At 49.5% G+C, this 15,199-nt stretch overlaps 1 protein-coding gene across 3 annotated transcripts in view; it reads left to right on the forward strand.

The window, feature by feature from the left end:
• The first annotated feature begins 326 nt into the window (after positions 1-326).
• The window catches only part of st14 (ST14 transmembrane serine protease matriptase), a 52,875-nt gene continuing 38,002 nt past the window's right edge, over positions 327-15,199 (forward strand). The window contains exons 1-3 of one of the 3 annotated variants that reach the window (XM_063038947.1): positions 327-766; positions 5,008-5,182; positions 14,775-14,926. In XM_063038947.1, the coding sequence (XP_062895017.1) occupies positions 5,020-5,182; positions 14,775-14,926 (315 nt within the window). In that variant the 5' untranslated portion in view covers positions 327-766; positions 5,008-5,019. Of the gene's footprint in view, positions 767-818; positions 956-3,225; positions 3,269-5,007; positions 5,183-14,774; positions 14,927-15,199 lie in introns of those variants that run through there. The other 2 variants (XM_063038946.1, XM_063038948.1) reach the window with 2 other exon arrangements.

Below are 15,199 nucleotides of genomic sequence, written 5' to 3' on the forward strand. Positions count from 1 at the left end.
GAACTGGCTGAGTTCATAACTTTCTGCAGCCTTTTCTGACCCTGTGAATTGCCCCTACCCCACCCCACCCCACCCCCGCACCAGACGGCGATGCAACCAGTTGGCACTCCACGGTGCATGTGTAGAAATTGGCCAGCGTCTTTGGTGACATGCTAACGCTTCCGGAACTCCCAATGAAATAGAGCCGCTGTCGTGCCCACAGAGCTAGAATGTGTTGTGGAGAATGCCACGGCGCGTCCGGATAAGATGCTTTCTGTGGTTCATCTGTGAAAAGTGGCGAGTTTCAGGAGGGTTGTCCCGAACTTCTTCAACCTCCTGAGAGAGTAGAGGCGCTGGTGAGTTTTCTTGGCCGTGGCATCTGCGTGGTTGGACACTCACCTCAGCATCTTGAGGAGAAACTCCACCCAGCGTATATCCTCCTGACCAGTGATGCGGGGGGCGGGGGCAGGACTTGCTCCCGGTCCTCGCCCAGTCAGATCCCTCCTACGGCACTTTTCATTGGGAGCAGAGGTACGAGGCGTTCTCAAGGCTGGGATCAGGAAACAGAACCAAGGAAAGGGATTTCTCTCACCTCCTCCGTTCCTAATACCAGTCCCTTGGGCGTCGCTGACGGAAGAAAATGCCTCGTAGTTGCACCTGAGGTAGAGAGCTTGAGAAGGTCTTGGAGCGGGATAAGCGCGCCGGGACAACCAGGTAGAAAGATAGTTAAAGAGATCCGGGACACCCTTTCGCAACCCGGAAGACTTGGGAGCGAAACTGCCGTCGGGTGAGTGTTGCGCCGCTCTCCTGGTCGGTTTCACAATGCGGGCAGGTCCGATCACGGGACGGTTCTGATGGGAAAGGCAGGGGGCTTGGGACTGCGGGGAGAGGGATCGGGTGTTGCCGGGGCTGGTGAATCGCGCTGGCCGCGCTCCTGCCGAAAATGGCGCGACCCTGTGACTCTGGAAGACCGCAGGTGGGTCTTGGAGGAAGGGAGTGAGTGATTGGTTTCGGGCGGACGGGGGTGGGGTGGTGGTGATGAAAGAGGACGAGGGAGCGCCGGGCTGTGAGAAAGGGTGGTGAAGGAGCGTGAGACCGTGGAAAGGGTTGACGAGGGAGAACTCTCCAGAGGATGGGGACGGGGCTGGACGAGCAGGGATGAGGGAGCTCTCCCACACGTGGGTTTGAGGGGCAGTGGGGGTGACCTTAGATGTAAAATCGCGAGGGGCGTAAACAGGGCGAGTGTACCCTAGGGGCGGGGAGTCAAGAATCAGAGGGCACAGTTGAGAGAGGAGAGATGTTATAGGGACTTGAGAGGCAACTTTTTCACCCCGAGGATGGTGGGACCATGGGACCAGTTGTCAGAGGAAGTAGTTAAGGTTGCTATTTATGATCATTGATGTGAAATGTGTCGTTCTTTAAGTTACAAAGATAAACAGTGCACAAAAATAGCAGCAGGTTAGTGCTGATGGGTTCAGAAGTGACAGCAGAGAGGAAGAAACTCTACCTGAACCTTTGAGTCCAAGTCTTCAGGCTCCTGTACCTCCCCTCCAATGGTGATAACAAGAAGCCTGCATGTCCCAGACAGTCAGGGTTCTTACTGATGAAAGCTGCCAACTCGAGGCATTGCCTGTTGGTGGGGAGGATTCAAGATTGTGTAACGTAACTTCCTGTACACAACTGGAAAGGAGAACACAATAATTGTCCCTCGGGATCAAATGCAACACAAAAACCACAATAAGATAAATAACGCAATAATAATAATATATAATGTGGCCAAGTGGTTAAGGCATTGGACTAGCTACCTGAAAGTCGTGAGTTCGAGCCCCAGCCGAAGCAGCGTGTTGTGTCCTTGAGCAAGGCACTTAACCACACATTGCTCAGCGACGACACCGGTGCCAAGCTGTATGGGTCCTAATGCCCTTCCCTTGGACAACATTGATGTTGTGGAGAGGGGAGACTTGCAGCATGGGCAACTGCTGGTCTTCCATACAACCTTGCCCAGGCCTGCGCCCGGAGAGTGAAGACTTTCCAGGCACAGATCCATGGTCTCGCAAGGCTAACAGATGCCTTTAAATAATATATAAATACACAGGCTAGATGATATGCGCTGATTGTAAAGTGACGCTGGGCATAGGAGTGTCTGTATGTAAGGTGACTGACAGGAAACGATAAAGTAGTGCTGGTTGGGGTTGTGGAGGGGTGGGTTAGTGGGTGGAGGTGTTGATGGCCCTTACTGCTTGGGGAAAGTAACTTTTTGAGTCTAGTGGTCCTGGCGTGGGCGCTATGTAGCCTCGTCCCTGGTGGGAGTGGGACAAACAGTCCATGAGTAAGTGGGTGGGATCGCAAAGTGGCAGCGTGCAGAGGCACAGCAGCTTCCCTGTCTTGCAGTAATGATGGGGAGCCCAAAGAGGCCAACAGTATTGGTTTGGGGGGGCGGAAGGGTGCGTCCTTCGTTCTAGAGAGTCTCCCTGGTCTGGGGTCCTGGCGATGGACTGTTAACCTGTAACCAGACACAAGTCAGAAGGTACCTGGTCAGAGGGCTAGGCACAACCGCTAATCTAATGGAAGTCACTTTTGGTAAACTGGAACTCTCTGTATACAACCAGACTCAGGATCAAAGGGCAGCGCAGGGCTTCCTTGGCAGAGGGGGTAGAGCCCCTGCCTCCCAGTTCTGTTGTCCCAGGTTCCAGTCCTAACTTCTAGCACTGTGTGTGTGTGTGTGTGTGTGAGAGAGAGAGAGAGAGACCCAGCCCTTTTAGCTCTTGTACGGAGGAGATGGCTGCCTCTCCACGTTGGGGAAGCACCCCACAGTCCCTGGTCTCAGAGGGAAGGTGTGGGGGTGGAAGGGTGTTACAGAGATGGGGAAGAGTTCAGAGGCCAGACTGCGAGGATGTAGGGGTTGAAGGGGCTTCTCAGACTGGGAGGGGTGCAGGAGCCGGAGGGGGTTACAGAGGTGGAAATGTTTGTAGGGGCTGGGGTGTTCACAAAGATGGGGAGGTGATCCCCAGGTTTGGGGAGGGTACAGTGGAGGGACAGACCCCTGTCAGTGATCATCTCCTCAGTGGTAGATGGGATGTCAGCCCGGCAGCCACCGGATCTGTAGAGTGGGACTGTGTCAGCAGCCAAGGCCTACGCTGGCAGCTTCACAACACACACCGACATCCAGACTGCGACACACCCTGAGGCTTGGCTCGCTTCTGTCTCTTCCTGTTTATCTCGTCCGACCGCTTTTGCAACCGGGTTCATTGTCTGGGGATGGTTGTCAGGGAGGAGAGCTGGGACAGTTGTGAGTGGAATCGTCGCCTCGCTCTTCTCCTCTCACTCTCACCTCCTCCCCCGACCTCCAGTGTCCCTCCGATCACGCACTCTGTCCCTCTCTCACTCTGTCTCTGTCTGTCTGTCCTTCTCTACCTCTCTCCCAGCTCCCTCTCTCTGCCCAACATCCCCCTTTGCCCTCTGCCCCCTCCATGTCCCTCTGCCACCCTCTCCCTCTGCCCCCTCCTCTCCTGCCCCCTCTCACACTCTTACCACTTCTCACCCACTGCCATCCTCTCCATCTGCCCCCTCTCTTTCTACCCCTTCTCTCTCTACCTCCCTCGTCTCTGCTCCTTCTCTCTGCACCCAGCTCTGTCCATACCCCTCCCCAAACCACCCTCTCTACATACACCCTATCTCTCCAACCCCACCTCTGCAAACACTCCCTCCCCTCCCCCTCACTCCCACCCCTTTGCTCTCTCTCCCCCTCCCCACTCCCCATCACACACTCCCTCTCTTCCCCACTCTTTCTCTCCCCCTTCCCACCCCTCTCTCTCTGCCACCCTGTCTCTCTGCTCCTATCTCTTTCTGCTTTCTCTCCCTCTGCCCCACCTCTCTCCATCCCCACTCTTACTAACCCCATCTCTCTCTTCCCCCCACTCGCTCTGCCAATTCCTCTCTCTGTCTGCCTCTCTGACCCCTCAGCTTCTCTCCCTCTCTCCCTCCCTTTCTCTGTTTGTGTGTCTCTCTCTGTCTCACTCTGTATCTCTATCTCTCTCTCTCTCATTCTATTTGTCTCTGTCTCTCTCTCCATCTGTCTCTGGCTCTCTCTACCCCTTCTCTCATCCCTTCCTGATTAATCTCTAGGTCCTGTACTCCACTTATTTCTCTCTTCCCCTACGATCCCTCACTGTCCACCTTTCTCCCAGATTCAGTGAGGTTGATGGGGTGGGGTCAGGACTCTCCTGTTACCAGTGTTTCTTACTCACATCCTATCGTCTTTCCTTTTTATCCCTTCTGGGGGGGGTGGGGGTGGGGAGGGATGAGAGTGGTGTTTTTGACGGGATTCATTAGTAACCCTGAGGAAAAGTTTTGGGTGTTGACAGAGGGGGCAGGTATCTCGTGAGGACAAATTGGGTCAGTACGGGCAGGCAATGAAGGTCGTTTCAATAATCCCTTAATCCAGAAACGACACCAGGAGGTGGAGAGGCGGAAAATGAGAGGGATGACTTGCAACATAGAGAGAGGGAGGATGAGGGATATGTGCAGTGAGGAGGATGAGAGAGGGGAGGGGGAAGGAGAGACAGGGAAGAGAGAGTAGGAGAAGAAAATGGAGAGAGGTGGAACAGAGTGAGAAGGAAGGAAGAGAGGAGGAGGAACAGGGAGGTGAGAGGGATGGGGGTAGAGGGATAGGGAGAGATGGGGAAGGGGAAAGAGGGAGAGGGATGGGGAGTGAGGGAGAAGGGGGAGTGAGTGAGAGATGGGGAGAGGAATGTTTTACGGGTGCGGAGAGTGAAAGAAGAGCGAGATGGAGTGTGGGGAAGGGAGAAGGGGTGAAGGTGGACAGAGATTGGAGGGTGAGGGGGAGAGGGGTTGCAGATGGGCAAGGGGGGGAGAGAAGGAGAGAGACTGTCATACCGATCTTTCTCCCTCTCCCACCCGGATTTTGTGAACTTCACTCTATCGTGAGCGGTCGTTACGAAGAATTAAACGGGAGAAGAGTGCCACTTTCTCGCACCCACATAACCCCCGCCCATCTGTGTGTTCCAGGTGTCCCACAAGATGCAGGATCTGCAGGTACAGGAGAACTTCCTCCCCGACTCCAGCACGAGATCCAGTAAACCGTGCGGCAAGCGGACCCGCCCCTGGGTGAAGGTGTTGGCTGTGTTGGTGATGCTGGTGTTCTTGGGGGCTGTGGCTGGGGTTCTCTGCTGGTACTTCACAGGTAAACAACGCCCCCCCCCCATTACCCCTCCCCCAGGCTGTGCTGGGAGCAGGGCCTAATCCTCCCCATCGTGCCTAGCGGTCACCACATCTGCCGAATTTCTTTGCCTCTTGAGCTGGAGAGGCAGAACGGACTTTGGTTGTTGTCTCCAGAGTCACAGAGGCAGAGGGGAGATCTGGTAGAGGTTTATAAACTTATATAGAGTTGACGACCAGTATCTTTTCTCACTAGGGTGGAAATGTTTAATACCAGAGGGCATGTATTTAAGGTGAGAGCAGGAAAGCTCAAAGGAGACATGAAGAGAGTTTTCTTTTACACGGAGAGTGGTGGGTGCCTGAAATGTGCTGCTGGGCACGGTGGTGGAGGTAGATACGATAAAGACACTTAGGGATGGATCTTCAGGGGTATGGACATTGTATTGGCAGAAGACGTTTCCTTTAAAACTCACATGGGCCCCTGCCTTTTCGTCAGCTGCGTGGAATGGTCCATGTTCCAAGCCCTCCCTGGTAATGCTCCTCAAGTCTTTCTGCGCTGCATCTATGACTGCATTAGTATTGCTTCATGAACCCAAGCTGAGCTTGTCATTTTCGTCAACTTTGTCTACAACTTCCACCCCACCCTTAAATTCACGTGATCCATCTCTGACGCCTCTTCCCTTTCTCCATCTCGGGAGACAGATAGCCTACCTACTTTTGTAAACCTACTGATTCTCACAGCATTCTTCACTATACCTCTTCCCACCCTCTCACTTGTAAAAATGCCATTTCTCTCCCGTCCTTTTGTCCCTTCTCTTTTTCCATTCTCCATTCTCCATTGTGGTTCCCCCCCGGCTCACCTTTCTCACCTGCCCATCACCCCTCTCTGGTGCCCCTCCTCCTTCCCTTTTTCCTATGCTTTAATTATCCTCTCCTGTCAGATTCCTTCTTCCTCAGCCCATCAAGTCTGCTCCGTCATTCCTTCGTGGCTGATTTATTATCCCTCTCAATCCTATTCTCCTGCATTCTTCCCATAACCTTCGATGCCCTGACTAATCAAGAATCTATCAACCTCCAAGTTAGATATGTCCAATGACTTGGCTTCCACAGATTCACCATCATCTGGCTAAAGAGAGTACGAGGGGTGCTTGATAAGTTCGTGGCCTTGGGTAGAAGGAGTCAATTTTAGAAAACCTAGCACATTTATTTTTCAACATAGTCCCCTCCCACATTTACACACTTAGTCCAGCGGTCGTAGAGCATACGGATCGCTTCTTTGTAGAAGTGCTCCACAGCTGGGGTGATTGATAAGCTCGTGGCCTAAGGTTGAAGAGGATGAGTTACTACCTTCAAACTTTCTGCATTATCACTCAAAGAGTTGCACTTCACGTGCATGTAATGAGAGCGTCTTGGACCTCCAGGTGGTCCACAGTAGGGGTGATTGATAAGCTCGTGGCCTAAGGTAAAAGGAGATGTACAAAAAAGTTAATAACTCATCTCCATCTACCTTAGGCCACGAACTTATCGATCACCCCTACTGTGGACCACTTCTGGAGGTCCAAGACACCGACTTCTACAAAGAAGGGATCCGTATGCTCCATGACCGCTGGACTAAATGTGTAAATGTAGGAAAAATAAATGTGCTAGGTTTTCTAAAATTGACTCCTTCTACCTTAGGCCATGAACTTATCAATCACCCCTCGTAATCCTCATTAATGTTCTAAAGAGACTTCCCTTGGGCCCTAATCTTTCCTACTAATAGAAACATCCTCTCCACGTCCATTTGATCAAGATCTTTCAATATTTGATAGCTTTCAGTGAGATCTTCTCAATTCTTTAAACTCCAGCGAGTACAGACCCAGAGCTGTCAGATGGCCTTCCTACGGTAACCCTTTCATTCGCGGTATAATTCTCGTGAGCCTCTTCTGGGCCATCTCCAATGCCAGCAGTTCTTTCTTAGATATGGGGCCCAGAACTGCTCACAATACTCCATATGTGGTCTGGGCAAGGCTTATACAGACTCAGTGTCCACGAACCTCTGTCACAGTGAAGAATCTGGAGACCAAAACATGAGCTGGACAGGCTGGGACTTTTCCCTGGAGTGAAGGAGGCCGAGGACCTTACAGAGGTTTATAAAGCCATGAGGGGTGTAGACAAGGGGGATGGTCATGGTCTTTTCCCCAGGGTAGGGGAGTCTAAATCTAGAGGGCACAGTTTTAAGATGGGGGAGAAAGGGTTTAAAGGAGCGACTTCTTCACGCCAAGGGTGGTGGGTACATGGTGGAGGAAGTGGTTGAGGCAGGTACATTAACGCATTTCGAATGGCTCTTGGACGACAGGGCAGGCACCGAGTATAGGAGTTGGGAAGTGTTACTGTAATTGCACAGGAGGCTTGAGTATTCTATTAGGTTTTGATCACCCAGCTATGGGAAAGACGTCATTAAGCTGGAAAAATGCAGTGAGGAGATTTACGAGACCGTTGTAGGATCCAAGGGCCTGAGTTATACGGAGGGGTTAGGAAGGGTGGGGTTTTCTCCCTCAGAGGGTAAGAGGCTGAGGGATGACCCTATAGGGGTGTATAAAATCATGAGGGGCAGAGATTGGGTGAATGCACACAGTCTTTTTCCCCAGGGAAAGAGAATCAAATATCACAGACGACACAGGTTTCAGGTGAGAGGGAGGAAAACTTAAAGGGGATCTGAGGGACAACTTCACACAGAGGGTTGTCAGTGTGAAGCGGCTTTATTTCATTTGGAGTTAGGAGACATTTGGTTTGTCACCTAAAACACTGGTAAATTTCTACAGATGTGCTGTGGAGTGCGTTCTTACAGGCTGCGTTATTGTCTGGTGTGTAACGCAGGATTGAAAGAAGCTACTGAAAGTTGTAAGATTAGTCAGCTCCACCAGGGGCACTAGCCTCCATAGTACCCAAGACATTTTCAAGGAGTGGTGCCTCAGAAAGGCAGCGTCCATTATTAAGGACATCCATCACCCAGGACACAGGACGTGCCCTCTTGTCATTGTTACCATCAGGAAGGAGGTACAGAAACCTGAAGACACACAGTTAGTGATTCAGGAACAGCTTCTTCCTCTCTGCCTTCGGATTCCTAAATGCAGGGGACCCCAATCTTTTTTGCACCGCGGACCGGTTTAATATTGACAATATTCTTGCGGACCGGCCGACCAGGGGGCGGGGGGGGGGGTGGTGTCCAAGTAGGGTTAAACTCACCTCAGCATGTCTTTTACAGTTAGGGTTACCAACTCCCAAATACGGGACAAAAGTATCAGTCAAATCCCGGGACACTTTACCCCAGGAAAGACTACCATGACCATGAAGCCTTGCGCGGGCACCTGTGGGCACATGCGCATACGTGCTGATTTTCCCCCCCACAAATCGTTTTGCCTTCATCTTCCAGACTATACTGTATGTACATTATTTCTACTTTATATAGGCTGTGTATTTATCATATCATTCCTGCTTTTACTCTATGTTAGTGTTATTTATTTTTGGTTTTATGTGTTATTTCGTATGATTTGGTAGGTTATTTTTTGGGTCTGGGAACGCTCAAAAATTTTTCCCGTATAAATTAATGGTAATTGCTCCTTCACTTCACGCCATTTCGGCACGAAAGGTTTCATAGGAATGCTCTACCTTAGCGGGGGAAATACAGGACAAGGACGGTCCCGTATGGGACAAACCAATTTAGCCCAATATACGGAATGTCCCGGCAAATACGGGACAATTGGCAACCCTATGTTCAAGTTCAACAGTGCGTGACAGGGAATGAGGAAAGATGCAGCTGACTCATATCATTTTCTCGTGGCCCGGTAGCACATGCTTTGCGGCCTGGTGGTTGGGGGCCGCTGCCTAAATGGACATTGAACCTGTGAGCACTACCTCACTTTTCTTTCTCTGTTTTTGCACTATTTTAAATTTAACTATTTAATATACATACATATAATTACTGTGATTGATTTACTTATCTATTTTTTCTGTATTTATCATGTACTGCATTGTACTGCTGCTGCTAAGTTAACAATTTTCACAACGTATACTGGTGACTTTAAACCTGATTCTGATATAGAACGAGCTTCCTGAGGAAGTGGTATTGGTGGGTACAATTGCACCATTTAAAAGGAGAGTAACACACACATCAAAGTTGCTGGTGAACGCAGCAGGCCAGGCAGCATCTATAGGAAGAGGTACAGTCGACATTTCGGGCTGAGACCATTCGACAGACTAACTGAAAGAAGAGATAGTAAGTGATTTGATGGGTACATGGATAGGAACGGTCGAGGAATATTGGCCAAACACAGGCAAATGGGATTAGTTTGGATGAACATAGAACCAGTACAGCACACAATGTATATACACCTACTCCACAATCAAACTAACCCTTCCCTCCTGCAAAGCCCATAACCCTCCATCTCTCTTACATCCATGTGCTCATCCAAGAGTGTCTTAAATGCTCTCTTCCGTTCTACTACTACCCCCCCCACAGAGTGTTCGATGAACTTACCACTTTTTAAAAGAAATAAAAAATACTTCTGACATATCACCTAAATGGTCCTCCACTCAGTTGGTTTCTCATATTAGCCATTGCTGCCCTGGGAAAAAGTCCCTGGCTGTATCCTCTATCTATGTTTCTTCTCATCTCCTACTCCTCATAAAGTTACCTCTCGTTTTGTTTTGCTCTAAAGAGAAAGCCTTTAACCTTTTCTCATAAGGCATGTTCTCTGATCCAGGCAGCATCCTGGTAAGCCTCCAAAGCAACCTCTTCAAAGCTTCCAAATGTAATGAGGCAGCCGGTACTGAACGCAATACTCCCAAGTTTGGTCTAATCAGAGTTTTATAGAGCTGCAACATCACTTTGTGGCTTTCGAGCTCAGTTCCCACTCTAGTAAAGGGCAACACCTTGGGGATGGGGAGCTTGGACAGCATGTTCCAGTTGGGCGAAAGGGTTGTTTCAGTGCTGTGTGACTCTTGTGTGCGGCTGGCAAATTCTGTCTGACTTTCACCTGTGGTTAGGTTTTTAAGAAGATCCCTTTTTTCTTAAACCAGCCCTCTATTCCCTCGAAATGAGGCAGATGGTGATAGATTTTCAATGGTGGGTTGTTGGGGTTGAATTTCACTTGGGGACACATATCTGTGGGGAAAGGTTGGGGTGACTGTGGCCTTACAGAGAGTTGGAGTGACCGACGACATCTCTGAGCTTGTTACCATGAGGCAGAACACTGGTTGTTTCCATCAAACACAGCCTGAGGTTTTTACAGCTGCAACATGACTTGCCAAACCTTTGTGCTCAACTGACGATGGGAGCCGCGTGCCGGACTCCTCCTTGTCCACCCTTTCCCCTTGTGTAGGTTGCTTTCAGGGAGCTATGGGCTGGACCCTAAGATCCCTTTGTATATCAACACTGTTAAGGGTCCTGCCATTAACTCTGCACTGTCCCCATATATTTGACCTCCCAGAATGCAACATCTCAACACTTGCCGGGATTAACCTCTATCTGCTGTTTCCCCGTCCTGATCTGTATCTTATCATCCTTTGACAACCCTGAAAACTGTTCACTTCAAGGTAGGGGAGTCTTAAACACACCCGCCCAGATGTCTCTCTTCTCCCTGTTGCATTGGGCAGGAGATACAAAAGCACACCACGTTCAAGGACAGCTTCTATCGCGCTGTTATCAGACTCTTGCAGATGACTTGTATGACAAGATGGACTCCTGACCTCACCTCTCCCTCATTATCAGCTTGCACTTTATAACCATATTACAGCACGGAAACAGGCCATCTCAGCCCTTCTAGTCCGTGCCGAACTCTTACTCTCACCTAGTCCCACCAACCTGCACTCAGCCCATAACCCTCCATTCCTTTCCTGTCCATATATCTATCCAATTTAACTTTATAATGACAACATCGAACCTGCCTCAACCACTTCTGCTGGAAGCTCGTTCCACACAGCTACCACTCTCTGAGTAAAGAAGTTCCCCCTCATGTTACCCCTAAACCTAAACTTAAACTAACCTTATTATCTGCCTGGACTGTACTTTCTCTTTAGTTGCTACACTTCATTCTGCGTTCTGTTATTGTTTTACCTTGTTCTGATCTGTATGGACTATATGCAAGACAAGTTTTTCACTGTACCTCGATACATGCGATAATAATAAAAGCAATTCCCATAATCTTTTTGGTCTTCTCGGATATAACTTGGGTTTTTCTTGTGAATGGTGAGTATCTAATGCTGTGTGCCTGTGATGCTGCTGAAAGTAACTTTTCATTGTATGGACTTGTGGATCTGACTATAAACTTGACTTTGACTTTCAGTTGTCAAATCCCTCCATTCCCTGCATGTTCATGTGTCTGTCTAACAGCCTCTAAACACCCCTGCCGGCAGCACGTTCCAGGCAGCCACCACTTTCTGTGTGTAAAAGAAAGACTTGCCCCGTACATCTCCTTCGAACTATCCCCCCGCTAACCTTCAACGTAAGTGCATGCCCTCTGGTACTAGAACATAAAACAGTACAGAACAGGGACAGCCCCTTCACCCCAGAATGTTTCCGCCAAACTCAATGCCAACTTAAACTAAATCCCTGATGCTCACAGATGACGAATGTCCTTCCGATCGCTGTACTATATGTAACAGCCACTGTTTTATCTGCCTCTCTAACAGTGCACTCCAGGCACCCACCACTCTGTGTTTCTTAAAAAAATACAAACGTTTGTATATAAAACTTGCCCCACATTTCCCCTTTGAACTTACCCCCTCTTGCATTAAATGCATGCCCTCTAGTTTGGCCTTGGGGGAAAAGAGGTACTGGTCTACTTTATCTCTCTCTCAATTTTATAAAGTTCTATCAGATCTCCCTTCAGCCTCCGTTGCTCCAGACAAAACAACCCAAGTTTGTCCAACCTCCCTTGTAGCTCACGCTCTCTAATCCAGGCAGCATCCTGGTGAACCTCTTCTGCACCCTCTCCAAAGCCTCCTGTAGTGGGGTGACCAGAATATTATGTGTCTGTTTGCAATGCATCGTGGCAATGTTGATGGTCTGGCTGTCTGTTATTTCTCTCGCCCACCACCCCCCCCCCCATTCCCACACCAATGTGTGCATTCTCAATGTTCCCCAATGCTGGAATAACAGGGACAAGATTTGCTAATCTGCCCCAGTAGTTATTCCTTAGCCGATTTCAGATAACCCATTCCATCCCTGTTACCTTCCCAGTCTGATTGGATCACCTCCATCTCCCTCTGCCCTCGATCGCAAGAATCACCCCCCATTTCCCCCTCCTGAGTGGCATTTGAATTACTTTAGTCGCGACGTTGACATTATCTTGAGTAAGGAAGGCAAATGCAATTCTTTTCATGAGGACAAGAATATAAAGGAAAGAATGCAATGCTGAGGCTTCATACAGTATTGGTCAGACTGCACTTGGAGTGTTGTGAATAGTTTTTCGAAGTTCAAAGTAAACTTTATTAATCAGAGAACATGTGTATCACCACATGCAACCCTGAGATTTTTTTTCCTGTGGGTATACATAGCAAATCTATAGAATAGTATCTGTAAACAGGACCAATGGATAACAGATTGTGCAAATGCAAATATAAGTAGCAATAAATAACAGGAGTATGAAATAACCACAAGATGAAAAAGTGTGACCATCATTTGTGGGAACACCAGAAATAGAATGAGTGTAGTTATCCCCTTTTGTTCAAGAGCCTGATGGTTGAGGGGTAGTAACTGTTCTTGAACCTGGTGGTGCGAGTCCTGAGGCTTCAGTACCTTCTACCTGATGGCAGCAACGAGAAAAGAGCATGGCCTGGGTGGTGAGGATCTTTGATGATGGATGCTGCTTCTCTACGGCAACATTTCAGATAGATGTGCGCAGTGGTTGGGAGAGCTTTACCTGTGACATACTGGGTCGAATTCACTACCTTTTGTGGGGTTTTTGGCTCAAAGGCATTGGTGTTCCCATTCCAGGTCATAACGCAGCCAGTCAGCACACTTTCCACCGCACAACTATAGAAGTTTGCCAAGGGTTTTGATGACATGCCGGATCTGCACTGACCCCTAAGTAGAGGCACCTTATCAATGTGCTGGCATTGGAAAGGGTCCAGAAGTTGTTCACCAAAATGATCCTGGGCATGAATGAGTGTTGTCTGGACCTGTACTCACTGGAGTTCAGAGGAGTAAGGGGGTCCTTATTGAATATTGAAAGGCCTGAATAGAGCAGACCTCGTTTCCATCAGTGGGAGAGTCTGGGATCTGAGGGCACAGCCTCAGAATAAAGGAATGTCCATTTAGAACCGAGATGAGGAATTTCTTTCAGCCAGACATCTGTGGAGGTCAAGTCATTTGGTATATTTAAAATGGGGGTCGATAGTTTCTTGATCGGTAAGGGGGGCGGTGGTCAAGGGTTATGGGGAGAAGGCAGGAGAATGGACTGAGAAAATCAGCAAGGATCGAATGGTGGAGCAGACTTGATGGGCTGAATGGCCGTATTCTACTCCTATACTTTAGGGCCGTGCGGGCATATGGACCAAGATACAGGGAAAAGCTTCTGAGTGTGTGCCATCCAGACGGATTATTCCGTGCACAAGTACATGAAGATAGTACAGAGGGGAACAGATTGCAGAATAAAGTGTTGCAGTTACAGAGAAAGTGCAGCCCAGACAATGGGGAGATCAAGAGTTCATCTCTTTGTATGTTAGTGGTCCATTCCAGAGTCTGATAACCGTGGGGTAGAAGCCTGGTGGTATGTGCTTACAGGCTTTCGAATCTCTGGCCCAATGGGAAGGAGAAGGGAGAATGTCTAAGCTGTGTAGGGTCTCTGATTTTGTTGGCTGCTTTACTGGGGTAGCAGGAAGTGTAGACGGCCCATAGAGAATCAGAATCTGGTTTAATATGCTGTGAAATTTGGTAACTTTGCCGCTGCAGTACAATGCGACACATGATAATACATAAAAAAAATAATTACATAAATAAGTAGAGTAAAAAAAAAAGTAGTGAGCTTGGGTTAAAGCCTGTTCCGGAATCATTAAGTGTGTGCCTTAAGGCTTCTGCACCTCCTACCTGACGCCGCCTTTCTGAGGCGCTGTAGTCTTCAATACTGTGGAGGCTGGTACCCGTGATGCAGCTACCTCAGTTTACAGCTCCCTGCAACTTACCGGATCCTGTGCAGTAGCACCCCCACCCCACACCCCCATACCAGGTGGTGATGCAGAGGGGAGTCTGCTTTCCATGATGTGCTGACCTGTGCCCATAGCTGTGTATTTTCTTGCGGTCACAAGCAGAGCAGTTTCTGCACTAAGCTGTGATGCATCTGGATAGGATGCTTTCCATGGCGAATTGATGAGGGTTATCAGGGACGTGCCAAATTTCCTTAGCCATCCAAGGAAATTCCACCTGCCTCATCTCCCTCCTCCCCTGTTTCTCTCCCCCAATCCCCTCCGCACTACCCTATCTCCCCTCCAATCTCACAGCCCTGAACCAGGGTCTTGAGTTGAAACTTCAACCTTCTTCCCGAGCCCTATCTGACCCTCCAGCACCCCGGTATCTCCCCCTGGGAGACCCTTCTGTCTCACCTTCCTGAGTTGCTGTCTCTTCCCCTCGACACAAGGTGATGACCGCAGTACAAATGAACTCCAGGAAGGCAAGGCGGTTCGGGTCTACAGTGGGCACCTCTCCCTCGGCAACGTGCAGTACAGCAGGCAGTTTGAGGATCCACGATCGAAGGAGTTCCGCAGCCTTGCCGGGAAGCTGGAACAGATGGTAAGTGACCTGTCTGCTCTCTGGCCTGGTTTACCCGCTGGTTTAATGTTGACTGCATTGCATATCAGTTCTGTTTTTCTACCCCAAGCCTTGATGTTTCTGTCTTCCTCCCCCTCCCCTCCCCTCCCCTCCCCCCTCCCACTCCTCCCCTCCCCTCTCCTCCCCCTCTCCCTCTCCTGTCTCTCTCCCTCTCCTTCTCATTCTCTCTCCCTCTCCTGTCTGTCTCTCTCTCACCTCCTGTATCTGTCTCCCTCACCTCCTGTTTCTCTTATT

This window comes from Mobula hypostoma (assembly GCF_963921235.1).
Source record: "Mobula hypostoma chromosome 8 unlocalized genomic scaffold, sMobHyp1.1 SUPER_8_unloc_1, whole genome shotgun sequence".
Lineage (NCBI taxonomy): Eukaryota > Metazoa > Chordata > Chondrichthyes > Myliobatiformes > Myliobatidae > Mobula > Mobula hypostoma.